General features: G+C 33.5%; 1 protein-coding gene across 9 annotated transcripts in view; it reads right to left on the bottom strand.

The window, feature by feature from the left end:
* LOC145277605 (TOX high mobility group box family member 3-like) overlaps positions 1-25,331 on the bottom strand; it is a 730,818-nt gene that overhangs the window by 49,768 nt on the left and 655,719 nt on the right. For 6 of the 9 annotated variants that reach the window (XM_080129132.1, XM_080129133.1, XM_080129128.1 and 3 more), the window contains 2 exons: positions 19,539-20,084; positions 13,290-13,402 (listed from right to left, as the gene is read on the bottom strand). In XM_080129132.1, the coding sequence (XP_079985258.1) occupies positions 13,290-13,402; positions 19,539-19,808 (383 nt within the window). In that variant the 5' untranslated portion in view covers positions 19,809-20,084. Of the gene's footprint in view, positions 1-13,289; positions 13,403-19,538; positions 20,085-23,267; positions 23,568-25,331 lie in introns of those variants that run through there. The other 3 variants (XM_080129126.1, XM_080129129.1, XM_080129131.1) reach the window with 2 other exon arrangements.

Raw genomic sequence — 25,331 nt, 5'->3', positions numbered from 1 at the left:
TATATATATATATATGCCACAATTACGTTGGCACACTGGTTCTCACCAGATCACCGAAGTTAAGCAACGTTGAGCCTAGCTAGTACCAGATGGGTGACTATTTGGGAAGGTTAGGCGCTGTATGTACTGCACAGAGTTGTAGAAATTTCCAGGTTGGTATCTGGGGACACATTAATTCACTGTGAGAGATGCACCCCCAGTCTTCGTTAAGATATGCATCTTGGAAAAGGCAACTCTGCTGTAAAAACCTACACTCTACTGTATACTCTGTCCTGTTGCAGTTACCTGCACCGACGGAGGTTAGCAGTAATACCAAAAAGTGTGGATGGTCCTACACACAGCCTTCACCATTATAAACAAATCATCTGTGCGGATTTCCGAGCGACTTAGTTGTTGTGGTGGAACGTCACATGTCGAAGTCGACAGGAGAGTCCATAAATAAATATATGCATACACACTCAAGTGATCTTCTTGGTCGATATGAATGTTAAACAAGTTAAAAGGAAAAGAGATTTAGTATGAGAGATGAGATAATGTAATGTGAACAAAATGAATGGCAGTTAAAAGCTGCTGAAATGTCCGGAGAGTAGGAGGCAGAGATAGAACAACCATTCATGTTCTATATGGCATCGGAAATTGATAAGAACAGCTAGGACAATAGTGTCATGTTTTGTAACGGTATATATTTTTTTAATAAGGGACAAATTCACTCTTCACCGTGTTTACATGGATTCTCGTCTCACGATGACGTTATTTCTTTTCTTTCTAACTGTTATATTCTTTTTCTCTTTGAACTTTTTTTTTATCCTCTCCATATATTTTTTATCAATTTTTCGGCAATGTTATTGTTTCGAGATTGGGTTCTTCTCAGCGGATTTTTCGATCTTTCCTGCTCATTTCGCTCTATAACACAGACGTTTCGTTTCTCAGCCATTATTACACAACTTTGGTATGTTTATAAGGTGCCTTCAATAAGTTTCCAGACCTTTTTTTGTACAGGCATTTAAAATTGTCATAAACTCTTTAAAGTTCAGCATGTAATTTCTATACATTTTATGAGATGACTGGCCAATTTTTATGATTTCAGGTTCAAATGAACAGCTAGAGCAGGAACTGGAATACACCCTACTAAAGCCGGATTGTCACAGCTGGTGAATTTCAAAAATGCAATCTGAATGTAAGGATACTTTAGAAGAACAATATGCAATAAAATTCTGTTTTAAACTTGGAAAAAAAAAATGCCACAGAAACGTATGGAATGCTTCAGATTGCTTTTAGACCATCTTGCATGAATTGAGTATCAGTTTTTGAGTGGCATAAGAGATTCAAAGAAGGCAGAGAGTCTGTGAGAGATGATGAAAGGTGTGGAAGGAGTAAGGAAGACAGAACATCAGAGTTGATTGGCCAAATAAAGAATTTCATGGATAAGGACCGTCATGTGTCTATAGAGACAATAAGTGCACAGTTTTCTGTCAGTGTGGGAACTGTATATGCAATTATTTGTGAGGAGCTGAAGATGCAGAAAATATTTACAAAGTTTGTCCCAAGAGTGCCCAGAGAAGATCACAGACTATTTGACCAAGATGGGCATCAAGACAGTTCCTCATCCTCCCAATAGTCCAGACCTTGCTCCCTGTAACTTTTAGTTATTGCCTAAGCTCAAGGAAAACCTTGTCGTTATGAGACAATTGAGGAGATAAAAGAGGTTGTGACAAGAGTCATTGACGTGCTCTCACAAGAGGACTTCCATGGAGCCTTCCAGGAGTTGTTGGAACTGTACAACAAGTGCATTGCAGCCGGAGGTGATTACTTCGAAGGGGGGCTAGAGTTTCATGTGTGTACTATCAATAAAAGTGCCCATACAAAAAAAAGTTTGGAAACTTATTTAAGACACCTCGTATTTTAATATCTTTTACTGTTTAAGTTACATCTACTTGTCCAGCCTCTTCTTTGACGATATCTTTTTTTGTAATTTTGTATTTCCATGCAATTTAAAGCTAGCTAGAGTTGCTATTATTTTCTTATTGGCGTAGTAATTCCTTACCGTACATTTTCTTTCTATCATTCGAGTTTTACTTGTTGCATTGGTTTTCCTCTTTTTCTTCTCTTTTATTTTATGTCCCTTTTCTCTCCCTTAATGTCTACTTAGTGAAACTCACCCCGTTTGTTTCAGAGTTTCTTTAAGATTTTTACCCGTTTCACTGAGAGATAAATAAATCGTCATTTTTCTTAAAATTGAATACGTATTTTACTCTTTTGTGATGCCGAGTTAATTGGTTGCCTAGGCAAGATGTTGAATAGTACGACTGCATTGTGAAGATAGTAAAAAAAAAAAAAAAATGGTTGCTTAAATTTGTTTGTTTTACAGCATATCAACAATTTTCAAGCGATTTTATGGTAGCAAATGAGATCTATTGTAAATGATTGATTGGTTTGTTTGAACTGATCAAATATAATTTTTAAAACCTCCTCCAGTAATGATCCGAATAACTTTATGAATATTGGTTCAGAATTAAACTTGAAAGGATGCAGCAGAAGAAATATGGATGGGACATTTTGATGAATATTTGGGGATGCGAAGAAAAAAGTTGAATTCATACAGTGCAGAGTCAACATCTATGGGGGGGTATTTTTTAGAGGCGGCCAAATTTTAATTGACAACTATTTTCTTTGATTGCAGATTTGCCAACTATCAGTTATTTTGAGTTTAGCTAGTTTTGGCAATTACTTGCAGACCAATAATCAAGATAAACACAGTTGTATAATTAACAAAAAATATATTAGCAAAAGTATGTTACAGATGTACACGTCATTATTCTGGGTCCATAACTGCCACAAATTACTAGATTGATGCTTAGATGTAATTATATTTTTAGTTTCTGAATAAGTTCATTAATCTTGAAATGAGTAGATCGGCTTACCTCATAACAATCTGTTTTATGGCATATCAGTTTTTGATGAGTCACCACTTATCAAGGTCAAAGACCACTTAATAAAAATTAATGAGATGGATAGATCGTCTCTACTTACTTGCCTTCCTAAGAGGATAGAGTTAAACACAGGATACGTTTTTAATATGAAAAAAAATCCAGCTCCCAAAAAGGGGAAATCTGGATTGAGACAAGAATTTTAAATTGACTCAGTCTAGAAGGATTTCTTCTTTATTGACTAATGATAGAAAATATGAAATCTAGTATCAAAACAGATACTATCATTTGCTCATAGTCAAAAGGCCAACAAGTAGATGCATCGATTTTCAGTTGAATGATGAAGAATATTATAAAAGGATTGAAAATGATGAATCAAATTTGATCATTCAAGAGGATCGTTTACTTTTGCCAAAATAATATATATTGGATAAAAGCTGTTATTTTCCCATTGCTGTAGAGGGTTGGGGATGTATTTGTCAATTGGATTACCATGCAAGTGAATGCACTGTTGGTCCAATAGGATTGAAATATGTCAGCAAATGCCATATTCTGCATTGGTATCCATTAAACCACTTATGCTCTCCCCTCCTTTTTACTGATATGAGAAATGCTTTCATTTTGAAAAAAGACAATCAAATAAAACTGATCAAATATAATTAAAAAAAAAACTTCTCCAGTAATGAGCCAAACAAATTTATGAATATTGGTTTGGAATTGAATTTAAAAGGATAGCGTTGAAGAAATATGGATGAATATTTGGAGAAGAGAGTAAAACGGTCAAATTCATACAGTGCAGAGTCAACATCTATAGGGTGTTTTTTTATTTTTTATTTAAAAGACAGCAAAATTTAAATTGACAACTTTATTTTCTTTAATTGCAGATTTGGCAACTATCGGTTATTTTGAGTTCAGCTTGGTTTGGCTATTCATCATATGGTTTCAACACAACAGAGCCACATGCCACACAGCATGCGATATGATCAATTTACTTGAGAGAAATATTTGATGAAAAAATAATTTCACAAAATGGACCTGTTAACTGACCACCTTGTTTGTTTAAGCCAATTCGATTATTTTCTTTGGGGGATATGTAAAGTCCCATGTCTATGCTGACACAATAGACCACTTGGAAGACAACATTCGATGTTTTATTGCTGAAATAAAGCCTAATTTAATGCGCAGTGTTTGTGAAAATTTGAACCTCTATCTTATGCCATATATGCGCAAGCCACGGGATCATATGCCCCAAATTGTATTTAAATTATGTCAAAAATTAATCGTTGGAATAAACCACATATTTGTATGATAAAAATGATTTTGCGTTATTCATTTTAATTTAAAGTTTGCCGCCTGTAAAAAAAGAAAAAAAAAACACCCTTCATTTCCAGTTTTAATAAAATTCTATTAATTAAATTACTCTTCCTCTCACATTCTTTTCTTTTGTTTGAATTATTTCACGTGATTCAGAGTTGAAAGTGGTTTCCTAATTAAATTACCAACTGCAACACATATTGAGAGTTATTTTTAGTTGCTAATGCACGATGGAAGGATGAAGATGAGTGAGGAGGATGGAGATGGGGATGGAGATGGGGATGGAGATGGAGATGGGAAGAAGGAAGGAAACTTCTTGCTACTTTCATTTTGAGAGGAGGGAAAGAAAAACGAATGGATGAATTTCCAGGGCAATATTGATGGGTTGAATTGGTTTACGGCATATCAACCATCTGTAGATTATTTAATGCCAAATAAAATTGCCTAATATAATTCTATACTTTGGATAATCATTTATATTCTTAGAATACATTGCTCCTTAAAAACATTACTCTTTGAGAATACTCATACCCAAGCTGAAAAAAAAAAAAAACTGATACAATCCCATAAACCACAAACTTATAGCATTAGGCGTGTGATGTTTGCAATAAAGTTGTCAAATATAATTTCAACTTTGACAATCCTCCAAACCATAGACCTATAGCCTTAGTTTTATGTTATTTAGAATAAAGTTGTCAAATATAATTCCATATGTAAAGCAGTGGTTCCCAATCTTTTTTACAAGGCAGCACACTATTGCGTTTATTTAAATTTTCGCAGCACACCTATCATAAAAACATGAGTATTTTCTACTCATGAAACCTTTTTACAATAAAATTAAAAATACAAAGATTATATGAGGAAAATTGTTATTCACATAAATCAACATATCCTGTATTCAATATCTGGTATAGAATAATAATGATGTCAGTGGGGCAGTTGTGCCTGGTGTTTTTTAACTACTGCTGCAATATGTGGACGAATGCGAGAGAGATACTCTTAATTCTTGTTCAATATTTTAAAGTCTTTCACGGTTTTATTGTTAATGTTGTTTAAATAAAGCATCCCCTTCTTATTTGAAAACATTCTTTAGCATTTTTAATTTTCTTTGTTCCTAAAATGATGAACCTTCTAGTATCTAGGTGGGGATGTGCAGAGAAAAATGCAAAGGAGAAATATAAGGATTTGATTCTTTTTGAAGAATTCGATTGAATTTTACGGTTGCACTGATGAACTTATAGATACTAGGGCATAACGTGACCAGTCGATTTATCATACAACCTGCTGTTTTCCCAAAGGGCTGAAGTGGAAAAATGACTCAACCGCCAGGATCCTGTCCTACAGCACCAGGGATTGCCACATGCAGCCAATAGATGGCCCCATTTTTAGAGGGAGGAGTCACTTCTTTGTATGAGGTTGCAGTTAGCAAATTCGAGCCCGCCCCCCTCCTTCGCCAACAGGGTAAACTTTGACTTGAGAGAGAGAGAGAGAGAGAGAGAGAGAGAGAGAGAGAGATGCGATAAAGAGAAAAAGTAAAGGGATGAGAGAAAGAGAGAGATGGAAGATGAAAAAGGGTGAGAGTGAGAAAGAGATTAAGAAAGAGAAAGGGGGAGAAGAAGGAGGAGGAATGTCCAGAAAGCTGAAATTATTTTTGCCATTGTTCTCTGCATACTTAGGTATTTGGGTGCCCTACATTAAATGTGTCGCAAACTGCCCATATTGTGGAGAAAAAGTTAAACATGAACATGCTTCAATGCACACATTTTCCCATAAACTTGATCAGGACATACATGATTGTCAAATCTAACTTCAATGGACAGCATCTCATCATATTGTACAAAAACGTGAAGGCAAAGGTCATTTCCTTCTTAATACATGTTCACTCTCCCTACGTATTTCGGAGTACTATAGTAGGTGAGGTCAATGGCTGTAAAACCAGACTGATACCACTGTCTCTAGGAGGCTGTTAACGACATGCACTTTTGTTCATCCACTTTGACATCAGTATTCATACCTCAGTTTACATGTATCATTCTGCCTCAGGAGTAATTACTCATCTTACAAAAAAGCTATTGTTATTACAGTTATACACACTAGGTTCAAATTTAATGCAAGAGATATCGAGATCTGAAAAGAAATCCTTCCTAGGCTCAAAATAAATTCTAGCTTGGAGAAATCAAGATGCAATCATATTACTGACATCTGACAACATTGGGTGTAACCTATCCGTTTCAGACAACTGAGAAAATGGAAGAAATTTAATCTATATAAGCTATCAAAATCCAAATTAGTATAATCAAATTTTTTACAATAAGAATGATCCTATGAAATAACACTCGTTTCGATCCTCAATCTAGCCTCCCCCATTCATCATATCAATACGTAACTTCAGAAACACAATTTCAAACCTTTTCTATGTCATTACTTGTGACGGGAGGATTTCAATAGTTTTACCGATTCTAAAATCACCTAAAAAGTGTAATTCCATTCAAAGAAGAAGAAGAAAAAAAAAATGGAAGGGGGGGTTACTTTTATTTTCATAAACTTCTTGCCGTTTTTCATTCTTGTATTTCATTCAAGATTTTAATAAATATATTCTGAGATTTCCATTTATATTTTTCATTGTGCCATTTTTCTATTCATCTTTACTAGGCTATTTTTTTCCCCCTTTTTTTTTTGCAAAACTTTTACCGAAATTCATTATTCATGATCTATAAATTTAAAATCAATCAATATTTATCATTAGTATTAGCGATAGAAAATTAAGTTTTAAAAATAATTCAAAGAACTGTTTTTGGAATCAGAAAGTAGGATAAAACATTTTCCGCTTCCGACACTTCAAAAAGTTTTGAATTTTTTGATTACCGATTCCGACTGATTGTCCCAACACTAGTCATTGTAAACTGACAGAAGATGGCTGACAATGATGGGGTTTTTGGTTCTCTTCCACTGCAAGAACTTAGACATGAGGGTCAGAAAGTAGGATTGAGAAGTCAGCGTGCCTCCGAGAAAAGGCACTTTGACCTGCAAAAAGTGTCTGGGCAACCCAATGGCATTCCCTTGTAAGGGCGCCCCAGGCGATTAGCAATAAATTAACGTCTTCTCAAAGAGAGAAGGCAAGGCCTCGGAGGGTGGACCTCTTAGAACTGTACAGAACTAAACTCCCACTGCAAAATTAATACATTCATTACATTGTATTTAGTTTGAAAAATAAAGAAAACTATTTTTGAATGAATTTTTGCATAATAAATCATTGCTTTAACACATTGTACAAACGTTTTCCTCAAAGCTAATATACTTTTGAGAGCAATACAGCGTTTGTGTTCAGAGAAGTCAATCTATTTTCCCTTATATTCAGCAGATTATTAAGACTTGTTTCAGCAACCCCCCCCCACACACACACCAAATCCTTTTTATTTCTTTGATAGATGAGATGACGTTGAACTGCAGATAATCATCTACTCAAAGCACTGAGCTATAACCTGATATGCACAAAGATTATAAAGTATCTGTCAGTTAAGATTTGCTTTGTTAAGAGATTTGTCTGTTCATATCGTTCTAACTTGCCACATGCATATCATCTTAAGAACTGACATGGTATACAGACAATTATCAAACCTCAGATGCAATTTCTGAATAAAGAACATAAAACAGGATCTTTTTTTTATTTCAAGATAAAACAAATTAATAATTTGATTATTTTCCTCGACTATCTTTTAATTCTTTAAAAACTTTAAAAAATTACTAGCCCTGCGATTTTATTAAAAAAAATAAAAAATAAAAATACAAACCAGCGTTGGGAGAATGAATCGGAATAATTATTAAAAAAAAAAAAAAAAAAAAAAATCAAAACTTTTGGGGGTATCAGAAACGGAATAAAGTATGATTATTTTCCAATGGTAAAAAATATTAACAACTTTTTTTGTTTGTTTAAAATTGAATTTTCCATTGCTGATACTGAAAATGATAAATTCTCTTTTTTTTTATATTAAACTACTAATAAAACTAAAATCTAGATCACCCCCATCCGAAAATATATTTTTTACATTTGCAAAACTATATGCACATATTTGATGTTTTTTTTTTTTTACGGTAATTTGAAAATTAAAAATATAATAAACAGTAACTCAATATATTATTTTTTTGCCGATACTTTCGAAAGTTATCCCCCTCTTTTTGATTGACTAGCCTTAATTTAAACATTCATCACTTCCGGTTTGGCGATGGGCGCAACAGCAAAGACGTCACGTTTTTTTTTTCACATTCTTTTCCTCCTTCACAGTACAGGTTCGAGCCTGCCTGCGTACTACCACTTTTTTTTTTTTTTGCTCAACACACACCTCCAAACACCCACCGGGCAACGCCGAGTGCCCAGGCTAGTTTCAAATAAAAGTGACACTGTCTTAATAGAGTAGAAAGTGAACCCTGGGTTTACTTTCGACAGCCTCGTAACTCACGCTTCGATTACTTTGTCATTTAGTCCTCATGAGCGATGCTTCTGGCAAGGGAAGAAAAATTGCTGTTTTCTGGGTTGGAATCTATTGACCTAACACTTATTGTTGACTGGGTTTTGACCTAGAAATATTTTTTAGTTTTAGCTTCTTATATCACGTGCCTTTATGCCTTGTCTGGAGCGATTTCCATTAAAAATATTAAAATATTTTAGTTTTATAACATAGTATTTTATAATAAATTATAAACTTTAGTAAACTACATTAAAATAATTATAACAGCATGGAAAAGCTTTTTATATCTTTTATCTTATATTTATTATATGTTTATTATATTTAGAAATCCATATAGTTGTTTAGTATATATATTCTTAATATGATTATTCTAAAGAAATGACAATCATAAGTAGTCGCTTGTATTCCAGTTACGCATCGACTTTAGCTCAGAAGTGTTTTTTCTTCTAATCTTATTTCCGATTTCATTTTAACAACTTGCCTTGAATCTTACCACAATAAAACTATCTGAAACATGTATGCACATATGTAGCGAAAAATGGTTGAATAAATAAAAATTGACACTGAAAAAATATATTTCTCTACTTGTTATTGAAAACTATTGTATAAACGCAGTAGGATTCACAAATGTTTATCAAATTCTAATGAACAAAACCTCACCTGAAATACTATATATATATATATACACTAGTAAAGATATTCAGAAACTCACACTTTGTGCGGGAATTTGAATTTGTTGTATGCTCTGGTACCCACTTTGCTTGTACCGAGGCATACAAGGTCCTGATCATAACCCTTGACCTTGAAAAATGGTGTGCACTATCTGTAGGTTGAAGACCATCATCATGTCAGGTTTGGTCATGATCGCTCCAGTGATGTGGGTTGTAAGAAAATATATATACATAGGCTTTAACCTTGACCTTTAACTTGGAAATAGTGTGCACCATCCCTAGGTAAGGGACCATTATCATGCCAGGTTTGGTTATGATCAGTCCAGTGATGTGGGATGTAGGAGAGTTGTACAAACACATGAATGCTACTGCATATATAACAGTAGTATGAAAATATATCTGTTACAAGGGGCTCGGTGTAGTTCAATTGTCACAGATATATATTCATACTAATCGTACACACTAGTCACTCATTGAGTATTGATAAAGTAAATACTGAAAATCTATGCACAGCATATTATAATATGTGTGCATATAAATATGTGATAATATGCGTGTGTCTATAAATATATCATATGTGTGTATAAGATATATCATAATATGTGTGCGTATAAGATATATCATATGTGCGTATAAGATATATCATAATACGTATGTATATAAGACATTATATGTGTATGTATATAAATATATCATATGTGTATGTATATAAATATATCATAATATGTGTGTATATATAAGATATATCATATGTGTGTGTACATAAACTAGCAGGCCAACTGGCATTGCCCGACCGTAAAATACACTTAAATATGATTTTTTTTCATTTATACTGATTTCGTATTTATTAATATACAGCCATTCACTATTGACTATTATATTGTACCTAATATATAGTTTTTATTTCAAAAGTTATAATAATAATAATATTTGGTATCATCAGTTAAATGAAATCACATAATTCCACAGCATTATTTGTTAATATTCGAGCTTAGTTCATATGCATCTCAAAACTTGAAAAATAATGACATTAAAGGTATAAATGTACATTTACACATGCGTGGACGTAACATGTTTAGTCGACTTACGTCTGCTAAGTTCTGCACACAGACAGACAAGGCCACTTATATATTCTATCTTGATAAAAAGACACTTGATAATAAAAATGAAGCAGTAATATAAGAAAACACAAAATGATGAAAAAATATAAACCTACATTATTTATTAATTCATGAAAAGTTAAAAAATAAGCAATATAATTTTTTATAAGTTTCCTTTATCTCGTGTAGTTTTAAGAATTAGGCGTTTTTCTTTCAAAGAAATAACTAGAAAAATGAAAGTATTGACTTGCTAGTTAGCATAAAAACTGAAAACTTTGGAAATTACAATGTTCAAAAAAAGTGATTTAAAATTGTAAAAAAATATTGGAAATGAGGTTCATGAATCCAAATATAGTCAAATGAAAAAATCCGATCAATGAAATTGGTTGATAAATTAAATATAAGTAAAAAAAAATCTGTAATATTGATGTGAATAAATCCACTTAGATCAGAATTCAAAAGTCCTTAGAAAGTAGAGTTTTTTTTTTTGTGTGTGTGTGTGTGGAGGCAGAGGGAGAGAGACTCACGTGTGTGCACTTGGAAAGGAATGCAAACTACTTTGATAAAAGTTCTGAGAATATTAAGTCTTTGTTACTTTCATGATTGTTAGAAAAGAGAAATCATTGATTTGAGAGCCATTTTGGGTTTTGAGGGGAAACGACTGAAATATTGATTTTGGTAAATTTCATCTTACAAGCAATAGAAGAAAGCATTACTTCTGAAAGAGAAAGTCTTTACATTTTTATCTTCCTTGCAATTGGATGTCGAGATACGAACGGGTTGATGAAGGGAAGCAAAAAAAAAAAAAATAAATAAATAAATAAAAAATGCATTCATGCATACACACCAAAAATAAATTAATTTGATTTTTGACCAAAAAGTTATTAGAATATATTATTTGTGGATCAGGAGAAGGAGTGGGAGAGAAAGACAATTATGCTCATATATTTAGCCTTATACCAACCCTCCTAATTTTTTTACTAGAGAATTAAATTCCACCACAATGCATTTTGGTTCATTTGTATACAAGTCATCCATTTAATTATTTTGTTAAATTGTAAAAATACCTCCCGAAATAACACACACACTGCGGCTAAGTAAAGAAGTCAATGAGAATTACGCCTCACCTAATAACTTTTTATTAATATTTTTATAACCAATGAGCTTAGCCAGTACCAGTGAACATTTGGGAATACTAGGCACTGTATAAAGTGTCGGGACAGCACTACTGTCAAAGGAAAAGTAAGGTGTCTCTGCTAGTTTGTGGGAGACCCTTCAGCAAGGTTAAGAACCCACATCAGGTCATGGGAAGTAAGTGACTGATGTAATACTTATGTGTACAATGATCAAAACAATCGTCCAGTATAGACACTACCCGGACAGAAAGAAACTGCAACCTACTGTCTGTACAACTGCAATGAAAGCTATGACAATACATCAAACATTTTTGAGAAACAGCGTGAATGAGGTTGTGAATAATGAGCAACAATGAATTCATGAATGCCTCGAGGGAGAAAGATAGATGGAGAGTCATAACCGTCAATGCTTGTACCATGCAAGACAGCACTTGAATAAATATTATCAATAAACTTTTAACATTTAGGGTAAAAAGTGTTTCCAATTTTTTCTTGAGATTACAAATCTTAATTTTTTTCGGCAAAGTGGAGATACAGGTCCCACTAGTTATTAATTATTATTATTATGATATACTATGAAAGCTCTATAATATATCGTTTCATAGCGACATATAAAATCCATAAATCCGTGCACATACGGCATACGTAGACGTGGTTATCTTCTGCATAAAGAAATTTAAGATGGCTGGGTCTTTGTTGCTTAATTCTGAGGCATCTTTGAAAAATGGTAACTGAAGCAAAAGAAATTCAATGAACTGGCACAGTGTTCATGTGAAAGAGATTAAGCAGAGAAGAATTCTTTGCCAATCAAAAGAGAAAGAGGGAAGAGAATTGGTATTATGAGATCAAAAGAGGAGAGAGAAAGAGAGAGGAATATATAAATATATATATATATATATATATATATATATATATATATATATATATATATATATATGAAGAAATAACTGTCTGAAGCCAAAACAGAAGAACAACCATATATGGGTTACTATTCAGCTAACCTTTATATTGGGGAAAGCAAAGGAATTATGAACAGTCGTTTGAATAATGCAAATATATAATCAGCTCAAGAGAAAAGGAGTCATATCTTCCAGAGCTAAAGTAGAGTAAATAGGTGGTAGGCAAAATTAATTTAAGATCATTTACATATGTCCCAAGAATTCAAACAATAACTTAAATCTGTGTACGATCGTTTCAGAGACGACATCGAGTAATATACAGTGTAGTTATCAGCACAAAAAGGGGAGGGGGTGACATCACGTTAACATTTACATCAGAGTGTCATAATTTGAGTTCGATGGGTAACTCATTTTTAATAAGGGTTGTACGGTGAATTAAAAAAAACGAATGTAGTAGTTAGTGAAGAAAATTCTAGAATCATTCACTTACATTTAAACACCTGTTAACTACTATGCTCGGCGTTCAGTTCACAGTAAGAATAATTACCCATGAATTTCTCCAAATAACAAAAGAAATTCTCTGGAACAGTCATTTGTAATCCCTTTCTACTTCTTTTTTTCTCAAAATGAAGCCCCTTCAATTAAGATCAGACAGAAATTCAATTGTTTTTGAAGAACTTCCAAAGTCTTGACAGATATTGATTGGAACAGATCATTGTCCAGGAAATAAAATTGAAGAAGCCAAAAAAAGATTCGAATGATTAAAACGGACTTACTTCTGAGGTTCATTTGGGTCCTTCTTTTTTTTCTTTTTTGGAGTCTTTTGTTTTTTTGTGGAACACGTGTCCATGGAATTCTCCATTGCTGCAGTTCGCTTAATGCTGGCAAGCTGGAAAACAAAGAAGCAAAATCAACAGGAGAATTCATCTTGAAATGTGTTGGAGCATCTCGACAAGAAGCTCTGACCATCGACTTGTCCATTACGGTTACATTCGAAACAGCATTTTCAGCGTACCATGCGCAGATTAAGTGGACGTATCTTAATGGATATATTTATGTTTTTTTATTATTAGTTCCGGTAAATTTGAATGGCTGAAAACCCCCACCCCTCAATTTGTTTTTATTTTAATTTCTTTAAATTTCTATTGATTATGACCTAACTTTTTCAGATCAAAAATATTTAATATTTACAGTGTGTGCATGTGGAAGGCGTATCCATTTTGAAATGCAAGTTGTAGAAGAATCATCCGTCTTTGAGATGGTGTGCATTTTACAAGATTTTTGTTGTTAAATATTGAACGACTAAACCCACAAGTATGTAAATTATTTAGATTGTGTTTTTTGTATTATTCGGACTACTGTTTTTCTTTTGAGCATTATTATTTGCAGAACGTTTTGGACGATGTAATCTCCGACCTTCTTCAGGTGCCTCTTGCCAAACTTGGGAATCTTTCTGTCAAACGCAATGCAGTTGATACTAAGTATACAAAGATTTTATCCAGTCATGGTTGATGGAACGAGAATATGCTGCCCCCATGGATTAAATAAAGGGTTCCATTCAGAATTTTGTGCAGATTTCCAAGTTCGACAGAATGATTCTTGAGTTCGACAAGAGATGAAGAGATCCGAGGCTACATTGGCTGAAATATTGTGAAGATGAGAACAATAGTCCAAATAATCCAAATTATCCTCATCTCAAAAAAATTCAGAACCATAAATCGTTTAGCTGAAAATATCAGAAATAAAACTTCGGTTTTTGTTGTTGAACTTGAAGTTTTTACTCAACTGTTGCAATTGATAGAAATAGATGCGATGTCACATGGCTCAAAGAGAGAGCGAGAAAGAAGGAAAGATTTGAGTAGCTTGTTGGAAACACCCAGCGTGTGAGCATAAAAATTAAAATATTCTGATAAACAATGATTATCGATCTCACTGTCTACACGTTCCACCCAACTAGTTAGTGCTCATCATAACATTTCACTCCAGCTCCCATCATCACGTATCCTTCAGGTCTGCGTTGGAGCCGGCCTCACTAAGAGAACAGTCTATGAGGATGTGTGTGAGTGTGTACATTGGTGCTGCAGGCCCACCGAGCATCCTGTAATATAGCCCCATTTGTGCATGTTGTCCCGTGTTTTGGCCACTTTTGCTCGGGCCTGGTCGAGTATTACCCACTCATCTCAGCACTAGTTAGTGATCTCAGATGAAGCTCATATTGAATAAATCTCATCTGCCTTCTATCAGTTTTGTCTGGATTTAGTTCCTTTTCTCGGTATACAGACCGCATTCACGTTTCTGAATTTTTGAGATGAGGATTGGTTATTATGAAAATGTCACTCAAGATGAGAACAGTAGTCCGATAAATCCAAATAAGATGAGATGCATTCACAGAAAGGATCACAGAAAGGCTATGTACAACAACAAGCAGCCAATAAGCTATGATTATGAGATTTCATTCATATACGGCACAAGATATAAACGCAAGATAATAACCGATACACAACAGTATTATAAAGTTGGATAATTATTATTATTTCTTATTCACAAGAATGTGAAAATGTTGGATTTTCATGGAGTCTGAGTGACAGCAAGGTTCCCCATATTTCTAGAATTCTGCTTTTCATTCAATTAATATTGTAAATCACTGCTCTCGCAGCAGGTGTTTACAAGTAATTTCTTGTTAAAAATGACTGATGGTTTCCTCTGAAATTTAAATGATAAGTGTTATAAGATATAATTAAGCAGTAACTATCAATCTCTCTCTCCATTTCCACACCACGACCATTGGTCAGTGATTTAGAATGAAGATCAACTTGAATAAATCTCCTCTGTCTTCCAATGGTTTTGTTTTAACTTCTTCCTTTTTTAGAGGTACAGAGGAAATTATTTGCAGATGGTGTTCCCTCAGTCTAGAAAGGTTGTTGAAATGGTGCATACAAAAACAAGCAGCAAATAAGGTATGATAATGAGCTTTCATTCGTGTATGGCACAAGGTTGAAAAAGCAACAACATCGCTAATTAATATGCTATCCCTATGAGTAAGATAAGATTAATTTATTTATAACCTTATAATTTATGATTAATTTATATTGAGAAAATGAATTTATTTTAAATAATAAAAAATACTTCAGAAACCTGAGTGGCATGTTTACCTTATAAGAAAATTAATTTTTGTTTTCCCCACGTAGCTGGAGGGAAGTATGGTTACATACCTTTTTTTCTAAGAATATTTGTGCAAGAGTTGACATGACAGATTTGACAGGGATTGAACTTTGCAAGTTGATTAACAATTCTAGGTACTGCTGCAGTTTGCGACCCATGCTAAAACCGACGTTTTATTGGCATCTTCTGCTTGTTTATGTAAAAAGTCAAAAGATGCTAAATGAAGATGTCGCGGCCTAAAGATCAAAATGTGGAGACATTATATATAAAAAAAAAATGAAACAATATGCACAAAACAACAACAAAAAAGTCATAAAGTACATAAAGAGGGTTTTTTTTCACATGAAATGATGGTTTGTTTAATTAGTTTTTTGTTTTGATAAATAGTTTTTTGTTTTGATAAATAGTTTTTTGTTTGTATTGTGTACCAGTTTTTAAACCAGACTCGTTAGTTAGGGTGAGAAGAAAAAAAAAAGCACAGGTTTTTACATTTTTCTTTTAAGGTTAGGAGTTCAGGTGAAAAGGAAAAACAGTTTTTTTTTGTTTTTTTAATTATTATTTAGACTGTTAGGAGACTAAAATGCTGAAATTCATTACCACATTAATCAATTGTGTTAACTTAATAAAGTTTACTCAGTTCATAATTGTCATCTGTTACAATTTGATTGGCTGAATCTTAACTGTTAAGCAACTTATGATAGACTAATGGTCAGAATCCTTAATTTTAATTACTTGGAAGAAAAATTAGAGGTGAATTAATTGAGACTATGAAAATATTTAAAAAGATTTCTAACATTTTTCAAGATTCACACTGGAAATTTGACAAGAAAATTAAAAAAAAAAAATGAATCTATGACAAGGTTTTTAGTGCTTGTTCACAATTCCCCTATATGAAAAAAAAAAAAAGAAAAGAAAAAGAAAAATATGTATGATGACGATATCTATGATAGAAAAAAATATTATATTCTAAAAATCTCACAAATTGATCAACTAGTTTTATTTTTATATTAAAATAAATCATTTTTAAGCAAATTTGAGTTTTTCCAATGTCTCCATGTTAAAAATGGTTTTCTAAAGTTTCACAATTTGGAGTTATTTCTCTTGTTTTTAAAATAGCATCATGATATCCTCGCTGTCTGTTTAGCAACAAAATTTTATTTTTTTAATCTAAAATTAAAACTATTTAATCAATTTACATAATTGTTGGTGTACAATATTTTCTTTCCATCACTGCTACATACATCATACATATTTTTCTTTTCTTTTTTTGATATAGGGGAAATTCTGGACAAGCACCAACTTTTTTTCTAATGAAGCAATATATTTTAAGAACTAATTACCTGAGGAAGTAATTCGGTTCAAAATAGTTTTGATGTAATTCATTTTAAGAATACACTGCACGAATTAAGAAATAATGGTAAAAGAATGAATTCTTAAAGAATTTCTATCTGATGAAATATTTAAAATAATTTCATTTACACATGAGCAAAAAAAAAATGGGCTAAGAGTGAAAGAAGGAAAAAATCGATTTTTCAATATTTTTCCATGAATTTTTGTTAATTTTAACTGAAAATTTCTATTTTGCAGATCATTATTATTATAGAATATAATAATAAGCGGAAAAATTAATCCTAAATATGGTAGGACCGCATCTTGGCGAGGATATAAAAAACCGAATTGCAGGATTAAGGCAGTCCAAAATGACTTACAAGCAGATTTTTGATATTTTAAGAAAAGAAAAAGTGAAAACATCTCTTTCTGTAGTGAAACGAATTGGTCAAAGGTTCGAAGTCGAATGCTTGGTAAAATGGAAATCTGGTTCTGGTTGCCCTAGAGCATTCACTTTGAAGGACGATCACAGGCTTAAATTAATTGTTTTGAAAGATTGAAAGAAAACTTATGTTGACCATAGCAAAGAATTCAAAACAGGGACTGAAAATTTTCTTTCTAGATATAGACAAATGAAAGAAATGGGATTTTCTTCTAAAAAGTGTGCAAAGAAGCCATTTTTATCTAAGGAGAACATCAAGAGATTTTTCTCGTATTATGGCAAGAAAGATACAGACTGGTTCAGGAATGTTTTCTAGTCAGATGAATCAAGATTTTGTCTTGTTATTGATGCTCCTGATGCTCCTGAATGAGGCAATCGTAGAACTGGAGAAAGATTTTCACCAAGTTGCATAAAAATGACAGTTAAACACGGGAATGGAGAGATAATGGTTTGGGGAACTTTTATTGCAGCAGGAGCTGGGGAACTTATTAGATGTGAGAAGTCAATCAATGCAAAGGAATACATTCGAATATTAGAAACAGGACTGTTACCAAGTATCCAGAAGCTGGGAATATCTCAGAACATTATGTTTCAACACGATAATGCCCCTGCACACACTGCTAAAGTTACAAAAATACGGTTTTCTGATAATTCAATTAATGTGATATTTTGGCCAGATCAAAGCCCCGATTTAAACCCAATCGAGAATATTTGGTCCATAATATCTCGTGCATTGGATGGAAGAACTTTTTCGAACAATTACAAATGTGTGAAGCTGTGCAAAGCGAACAGAATAGCATCTCCTCTTCACAGTGTTGCACTTTGGTTGAGAGCATGTCTAAAAGGATTGATCTTTTAAAGAAATCAAAAGGGAATGCGATTCTATCCTAAGCATTTATTAAAGTAAATGTCTTGTTCTGTGTTATTAGTCTTGTTTTAGTTTCCTTGTTCAATATAGCTTTTAGTGCAATAAAATGTATAAAATTTGTTTGGCCCATTTTTTTTTGCTCACGAGTGTATATATTAATCTTATATATTCTGTGAAGTTGTACTTAATTTATTGATAAATTAGAGTATACATTCCATTAGAAATGGCAGAGAGAAATATTAAATTTTTTAAAGAAAAGGTTGAAGGTTCAATCCTAAGTGTGAGTGATACTAACAATACAATTGCTACTAACTTATGACTTCTACCTGGTCGTGGCTGACGGGATAAGAACATGCTATCCTCGTGGATTAAATAGAGAGTTTTGTTCAAAATTATGTGCAGGTTCCTGAGTTCAACAGAAAGATTCCCCGAGTTCGACAAGATACACCTGAAGAAGTTTAGATGTTTTACGTTAAGCGAAACACGTTGTGCAAATAACATTTAGGATGAGCACAGTCGTCCAAATAATAAATAATAAATCAAGAATTGAAAAAAAAAAAAAAAATTTGAATAAAAGAAAAGAAAAACAGAACAAATCTATTTATTTGCGGACCGCTATATTCATCTTCAAGTGATGGTTAAACGCAATGAGATAGGATTGCAGAGTCTTTACTCTATCCTCAGTGATTACTGCCTTCCATAGTTATTGTTGTTTCACCACGTTTTGGCCAACTAATTTTGGCCTGCTTTGGTTAGGATTGAAACCGCTATCTTCAGAAAATGCTCACCTGGAACCATAGAGATTCAACACCTCTATCCACTGCACCATAGCAACAACTATGGAAGGCAGTAATTACTAGGGCTAGGACAACAGCATATTTTTTTCACTGTTTTGACTCTCGAGTGTGTATCTTATATGCTTTTATATAGAGTGATGTGGTTCTTGATTGATTAACTGTGTCTGTGTCGGATATATACTTGGGAGTCAAAACAATGCTAAGAATATGCTGTTGTCATAGCCCTAGTAATTACTTAGGATACAGTTAAGAGACTCAGCATTCCTATCCCATCCTCATTGCGATTAACAGCCACCTGAAGAAGGCCAGAGGAATAGTTGGCCAAAATGTGAAACAACAACAACTATGAAGATGAGGATAACAGTCCGCAAATAAATAAATAGACTATGTTGTAGTCAGCTGGAAAGCAGTCCCACAGATCACTCACCTGTGCCAAAGGTACACTGTCGTCACTGTCGTCGCTGCTCTCACGACTCGGTGAAGATGTAGAATTGGATGTTGCTGGTGATCCCTGCTTCATAGCAGTGTGGAACCCTAACTGTGAGGTAACTTGCGATTGACTCATGGTCATCATTGGCTGGTGGTCCCTTGCCATAAGATCTGACTGATGGTTCATACTCCCCGAATACATGTCGACATCTGTCGATCCAGATGTGGTGACTGTATCTGTGGAGAATGTGTTTTCTGACATTGACATGACACTGTTCAAGACGCTGATATCAGGCACGTCCAGCGAGTTCTGGGGGGGAAATTTGGGAATCACTGATTGTTGGTTTTGGTTGTGGGATTCAAAGATGGAACAATCTACAGACAAATCGGAGGAATGTGACAACGGTCGAGTGAGGTTATTCAATTCAATGTCCAGGACTGATTGACCATGTAACGAGCGCGTCTGGTAGTTCAATGAGGAATCACTCAACCCAATTGGGGGAATGTTGAAGTCATCATCTCCGAAATTAGGCGTATGAAATGGCTGAAAACAAAAAGAAAGAAAAGAAATCAATTAGCAATCAAATTTGATAAAATAAAACAAAATAAAATTTTACAGAAAGTCCTCTGCCAATATTCATCTTTCAACTGACAATTATGCCATCTTGTTAATTCTTATCCTCGAGTGGATTTTAGTCTTTATAAGTGGTGACTCATTAGTAAAACACAAAGTACACAAGATTTGACTCTTTAGATCCGAGTTTCTGAATGGGCTTTCCTGTAATTCTAAGGATACCACAAAAACAAATAAGACAACTCATTCAATAATGATTATGATCGAAAATAAAATAAAATTATCCAAAAGAGTTAGCAAAGCTGACAAATTAACTTTAATTGAAACTCCATGATCAGTTTAACCCCCTCCCTCCACTAAAACAACCTACTGCTCTGGTAAAATACGCTCCAATTTAATAATTTCAAATTTATATTGTCTATATATCCAGCCGTAGATATGAGTTATGCTAATATTTGAATGACTTTCCAAAAAGGATGAAATACGACTTCTCCATTTTTATCCTTCTTTTTTTTTTTTTGGAGAGTTTGTAACTTTTATGGTCTTTTTTTTTGAAGAGCTCACTTTTTCCTTTTTTTCTATAGCATCGAATGGTTCAGGGTCGCCTGAAGAAGTCTCATTGACTGAAACAAATGTATATGATTGCTGCATCTTTCCAGATGATCACCGTCACATTGAGTTCTCCCAATCTTGTCGTCCATGCCATATATATATATATAAATGCAACTTTGTGTGTGTATGTGTGTCAGTTCATTCCTTATAGACTCCAAAACGGCTGAACAGATTTTCTTTGAAATTTACAGATCTTTAGTGTATAAGTCTGGCAATGATCTTAGTTAAGATTTTTGATAGCGTGGCTTTTTTTCTTCTTCTTCTTTTGCATGACATAGTCTGTAGGTTCAAAACCTACATGTAAAGTTCTTAATGTTTTTTTTTCGTTAACTGGAAAGAAGTTTCTATAAAATAACAAATGTAGGTTTTCTAGAGTACAATGTAGAAAAAGATATATTTTGGACTAAGTTACTGCATGGAGGCATTTGAAAATTCCTCCCGGGATTTCGATAAAAATACAAGAGTGTGAAATATCCGTTGATCATCGGGTTTATGTTACTAGACACATAGATTTCAAAAAGTGTTATCAAAGGCAAGATAAGTTACTCTTCTACCTACCTGCAAAAGTTTTTGTGGTTTTACTCACTTTAAAACGTGTAATCGTTTCAAAAATCATAGTGTTTATCGATATATTTTAAAAAGAATGCTCGTTGTTAAACACGGTAAGTTTGGGAATACGAGTCAAAACAAACAAATTATATAAAATACTGTTAGAAACCCACCGAATATATGTCCGCCTATGTCACGGTAACATATATTGAGCGAGTTTCTAACAGTATTTTGTATAATTTTTTGTTTTAATTCGTTTTCTTAAACTTACCGTGTTCAATAGCAAGCATGCCGCCATTTGCTTTTTCAAATACATCGGTAAACAGTGTATGTTTTTGAGCCGAATAAAGATGATATATTAAATAAAAACACTAAAAAATTATCCAGTTAGATAGAAAAGTAACTTATCTTGCCTTTGATAACATTTATTTGTTATTTGACAACTTTTTCGGATCTATGTGTATAGTAACACATACCTCTCTCTCTCTCTATGTATATATATATATATATATATATATATATATATATATATATATATATATATACACACACACACACACACACACACGATATAATTTATTTCATCTAAGTGGCAGATTTGGTTGCTCAATTGATAGAGCAGTGAACCCGGAACCTCAGTAGTCGGGGATTCAAATCTCACTGCATCTAGACACACTGATAAATCAGAGATGATAACACAAGTGTCTAGGGAACATTTATCCACGAACACGTGTTTCATCATCCATATATATAAACATAAATATTAGGACAAATGTTTTTCTCACAACATATATAAACATTTGCATAATATTTCTCCATAGACATACAAATGTGCTTTTCAATAGACTCAATATATTATCTATCCTTGTTTATGCTAGCATAAGTACATAAATACCAAGGCAAAGGCAAGTTAAATTTCTCCTCATAAACACCATGCTACCAAAATAATCAGAATGAAGACTGACGAAAACCGAAGGTATGATCGAAAATTATGTTCTTAAAAACCCACCTTTTTTCAAAAGATATTTTCTATTCCTACACATTACCAAATAAATAAATAGAGAAAATATATAAACATATACACTTTTCGTATTGATTTTTTTATACTTACATATACATACATCATGAGGAATACACGTGGACACAACATGCAATTCAGACCACACACACATGTATATATATATATATGTATATATATAAAACTCTGTAGGAAATCGAGTATTACTGTACACATAGATTCGAAAAAGTTGTCAAAAAACAAATATATAACAAATAAATGTTATAAAAGGCAAGATAAGTTACTTTTCTAGCAAACTGGATATATTTTTTTGTGTTTTTATTCAATGTAACCTGTTTATTCAGCTTGAAAAACATGCAGTGTTTACCGATGTATTGGAAAATTCAAAATGGCGCCCGACTCTCTCTTTAACACGGTAAGTTTGGAAAAAGGTGTTATAAATAATAAACTAGACAAAATACTATTAAAAAAAAAAAACACCGAAATATGTCAACCTATGTCACGGTAACATATATTGAGCGAATTTCTAACAGTATTTTGTCAAGTTTATTATTTATAACACCTTTTCCCAAACTTACCGTGTTAAAGAGAGAGTCGGGCGCCAATTTTGAATTTTCCAATACATCGGTAAACACTATGCTTTTCGAGCTGAATAAACATGTTACATTGAATAAAAACACGAAAAATGTATCCAGTTTGGTAGAAAAGTAGCTTATCTTGCCTTTGATAACATTTATTTGTTATATATTTGTTTTTTGACAACTTTTTCCAATCTATGTGTACAGTAATACAAACCCCAATTTTTATTACAGTATTAGTATAAAAATACTTTCTTTTAATAATTGAATAAAAAAAAGTTGAGAAAAAAAAAAGTTAAGGAAAAAAAAAGTAGAGAAAAAAAAACGAAAAAAAAAAAACGAAAAAAAAAAAAATCAAATCAAAACATACTAAGAAAAAAAGAAAAAATCACTAACCATGAACATTCTAGTGAACAACCGGAACGTTTTTTTTTTACATGAGATCTTTAGGTGAGGAGGTATTCCAATTGAAAGGAGGCATTTATATGTATGGTGGTCAAAAGTTACCCTATTCCCTGCCTAGTTGCTCCATTGGCCACTCCCAGGGCCATAGAATTTGAGATGGGATTGTGGTGGGTGAGTGAAAAAAATAAAAAATAAATACTACACACACACACACACACACACACACACACACACACACACACACACACACACACACACACACGTGTTAACTGTTTATTTTTTAAATGGATCAGAAAATCAGACCTCCCTCACCTTTTTCTTCTTGAGTAACTCATATAAACACTTGACCAAGTCCACTCACCACACCACACCACTGAGTGAGATGTGTGTGTGTGTGTGTGAGCGAGAGAGAGGAAATAAAGTGAAATAGATGAATATTATATATATATGTGTGAGAGAGAGGGAAGGTGAAGTGTATAGAGAGAGAAAAAGAGAAGGGTGGCTTGAAGAGAGGAAGAGAGCAAAGCAAGTTGAAAATGTTAGGAGAGCGATAGGTGACCCTTTCCTTCTCTTGTCTTTAAATACTGGCTACTTTCTCATGCTGCCTAAGTACATAAAGGATTTATCTGATATTTAATCTAGAACAAGGAATTATAGTTGTTAGAAAAAGAAAAAAAAGAAGGGGCTGCAGGTGGAGGTGGATGACAGGCCAGAATAAAAGAAATAAAAATAAAGTGCACGTTGAGGAAGGGGGGTGGGTGATATTCACAAAAGGGATGTTTATTCAGGTGTATGAAAGAGAAAAAGAGAGGGGGTGTCATGTGGTGTGGGACAGAGGTTAGTAGGCAGAGAGAGAGAGAGAGAGAGAGAGAGAGAGAGAGAGAGAGAGAGAGAGAGAGAGAGAGAGAGAGAGAGAGAGAGAGAGTAATAATTAAATCTAATCACACAGCTGACTAACGAAGCAGTGATATAAAGGTTTCAATCATAATTAAAGGACACCGTTTTTTTTTTTTGTTTTTTTTAGGGATAGAAGAAAAAAATTACAATCATCAAAAAGGCATATATTATTTAAAAACTTTGTTTTTTCATTTTTGTAAAGAAAAGAAAAAAAAAGGGGGGGGATATCTAATTATAGGGAATATAAACAACTGCAGTCCCCCACCCCCACCACTAATCGGCCACACACATACACGGCATTATAAAAAAAAAAGCAAAAAAAAAAAAAAAAGCATTACACGTGCCTTCTTTTTACAAGAAATACACACGGATACTTGAAAGCATAAGTGTCAGTAAAGTGTAGTGTCATTTACACGCTGGAAATTTTATTATTATTTTTTTTTCAAAGAAATGCGAATATCTTCAAAAATAAAAATAAAGAAAATCGCCTAATTTTTGAAATAAACAAAAAACAGTAATGGCAATAAATAAATAAATAAATAAATAAATAAATAAATACAGGGTGAAACAATAAGTGTCACCCTAAAGAAAACAACACAACAGCTTTATTTTAAAACTTTTATTGAAAAAAAATAAATTCAGGTAACTTGATTATGTAGTAGAGCTGATATCTATTCAAATGTAGCCGCCTTCAGCCTCAATCACTGCCTCTATACTGGTTCAGAACCAGGAGCATGCCTTTTCCACAAGCGCCGACGGGAGCTCAGTGAATACTCAGCGGATGGCGACGATTAGGCTGGCTTTGGTGTTGTGGGAGGTTATGTTGGTGATGTTCTTGACATATGACCAAACGAAGTAGTCCAGCAGGGGGAGAGGGCAGTGATAGAAGAGTACAAAGTTGTAGCACTCCTTCTGAAGCCAAGCCTGGGTCTCTTTGGACTTGTGGGCCAGCACCGAGTCCTGCTGCCACACCTAGGGTAGGGTCTGCCAGCGGCCACATGATTGCACCAGGGAATCACCACACTCTTCAATACATCCAGGTCCACTTTGGTGTTGACTTTCAAGCCGACTTCGAAGATGTGAGGTGCCCCTCACTTGAAATCATACCAAAGACCATAACCATGGTCAGAAACTTTGTTTTCATCACCCTGGGCACGT

Source organism: Euprymna scolopes, chromosome 6, assembly GCF_053919585.1.
Source record: "Euprymna scolopes isolate OS-2025 chromosome 6, ASM5391958v1, whole genome shotgun sequence".
Classification (NCBI taxonomy): Eukaryota; Metazoa; Mollusca; class Cephalopoda; order Sepiida; family Sepiolidae; genus Euprymna; species Euprymna scolopes.
This window is presented reverse-complemented; position numbering and strand designations above follow the sequence as displayed.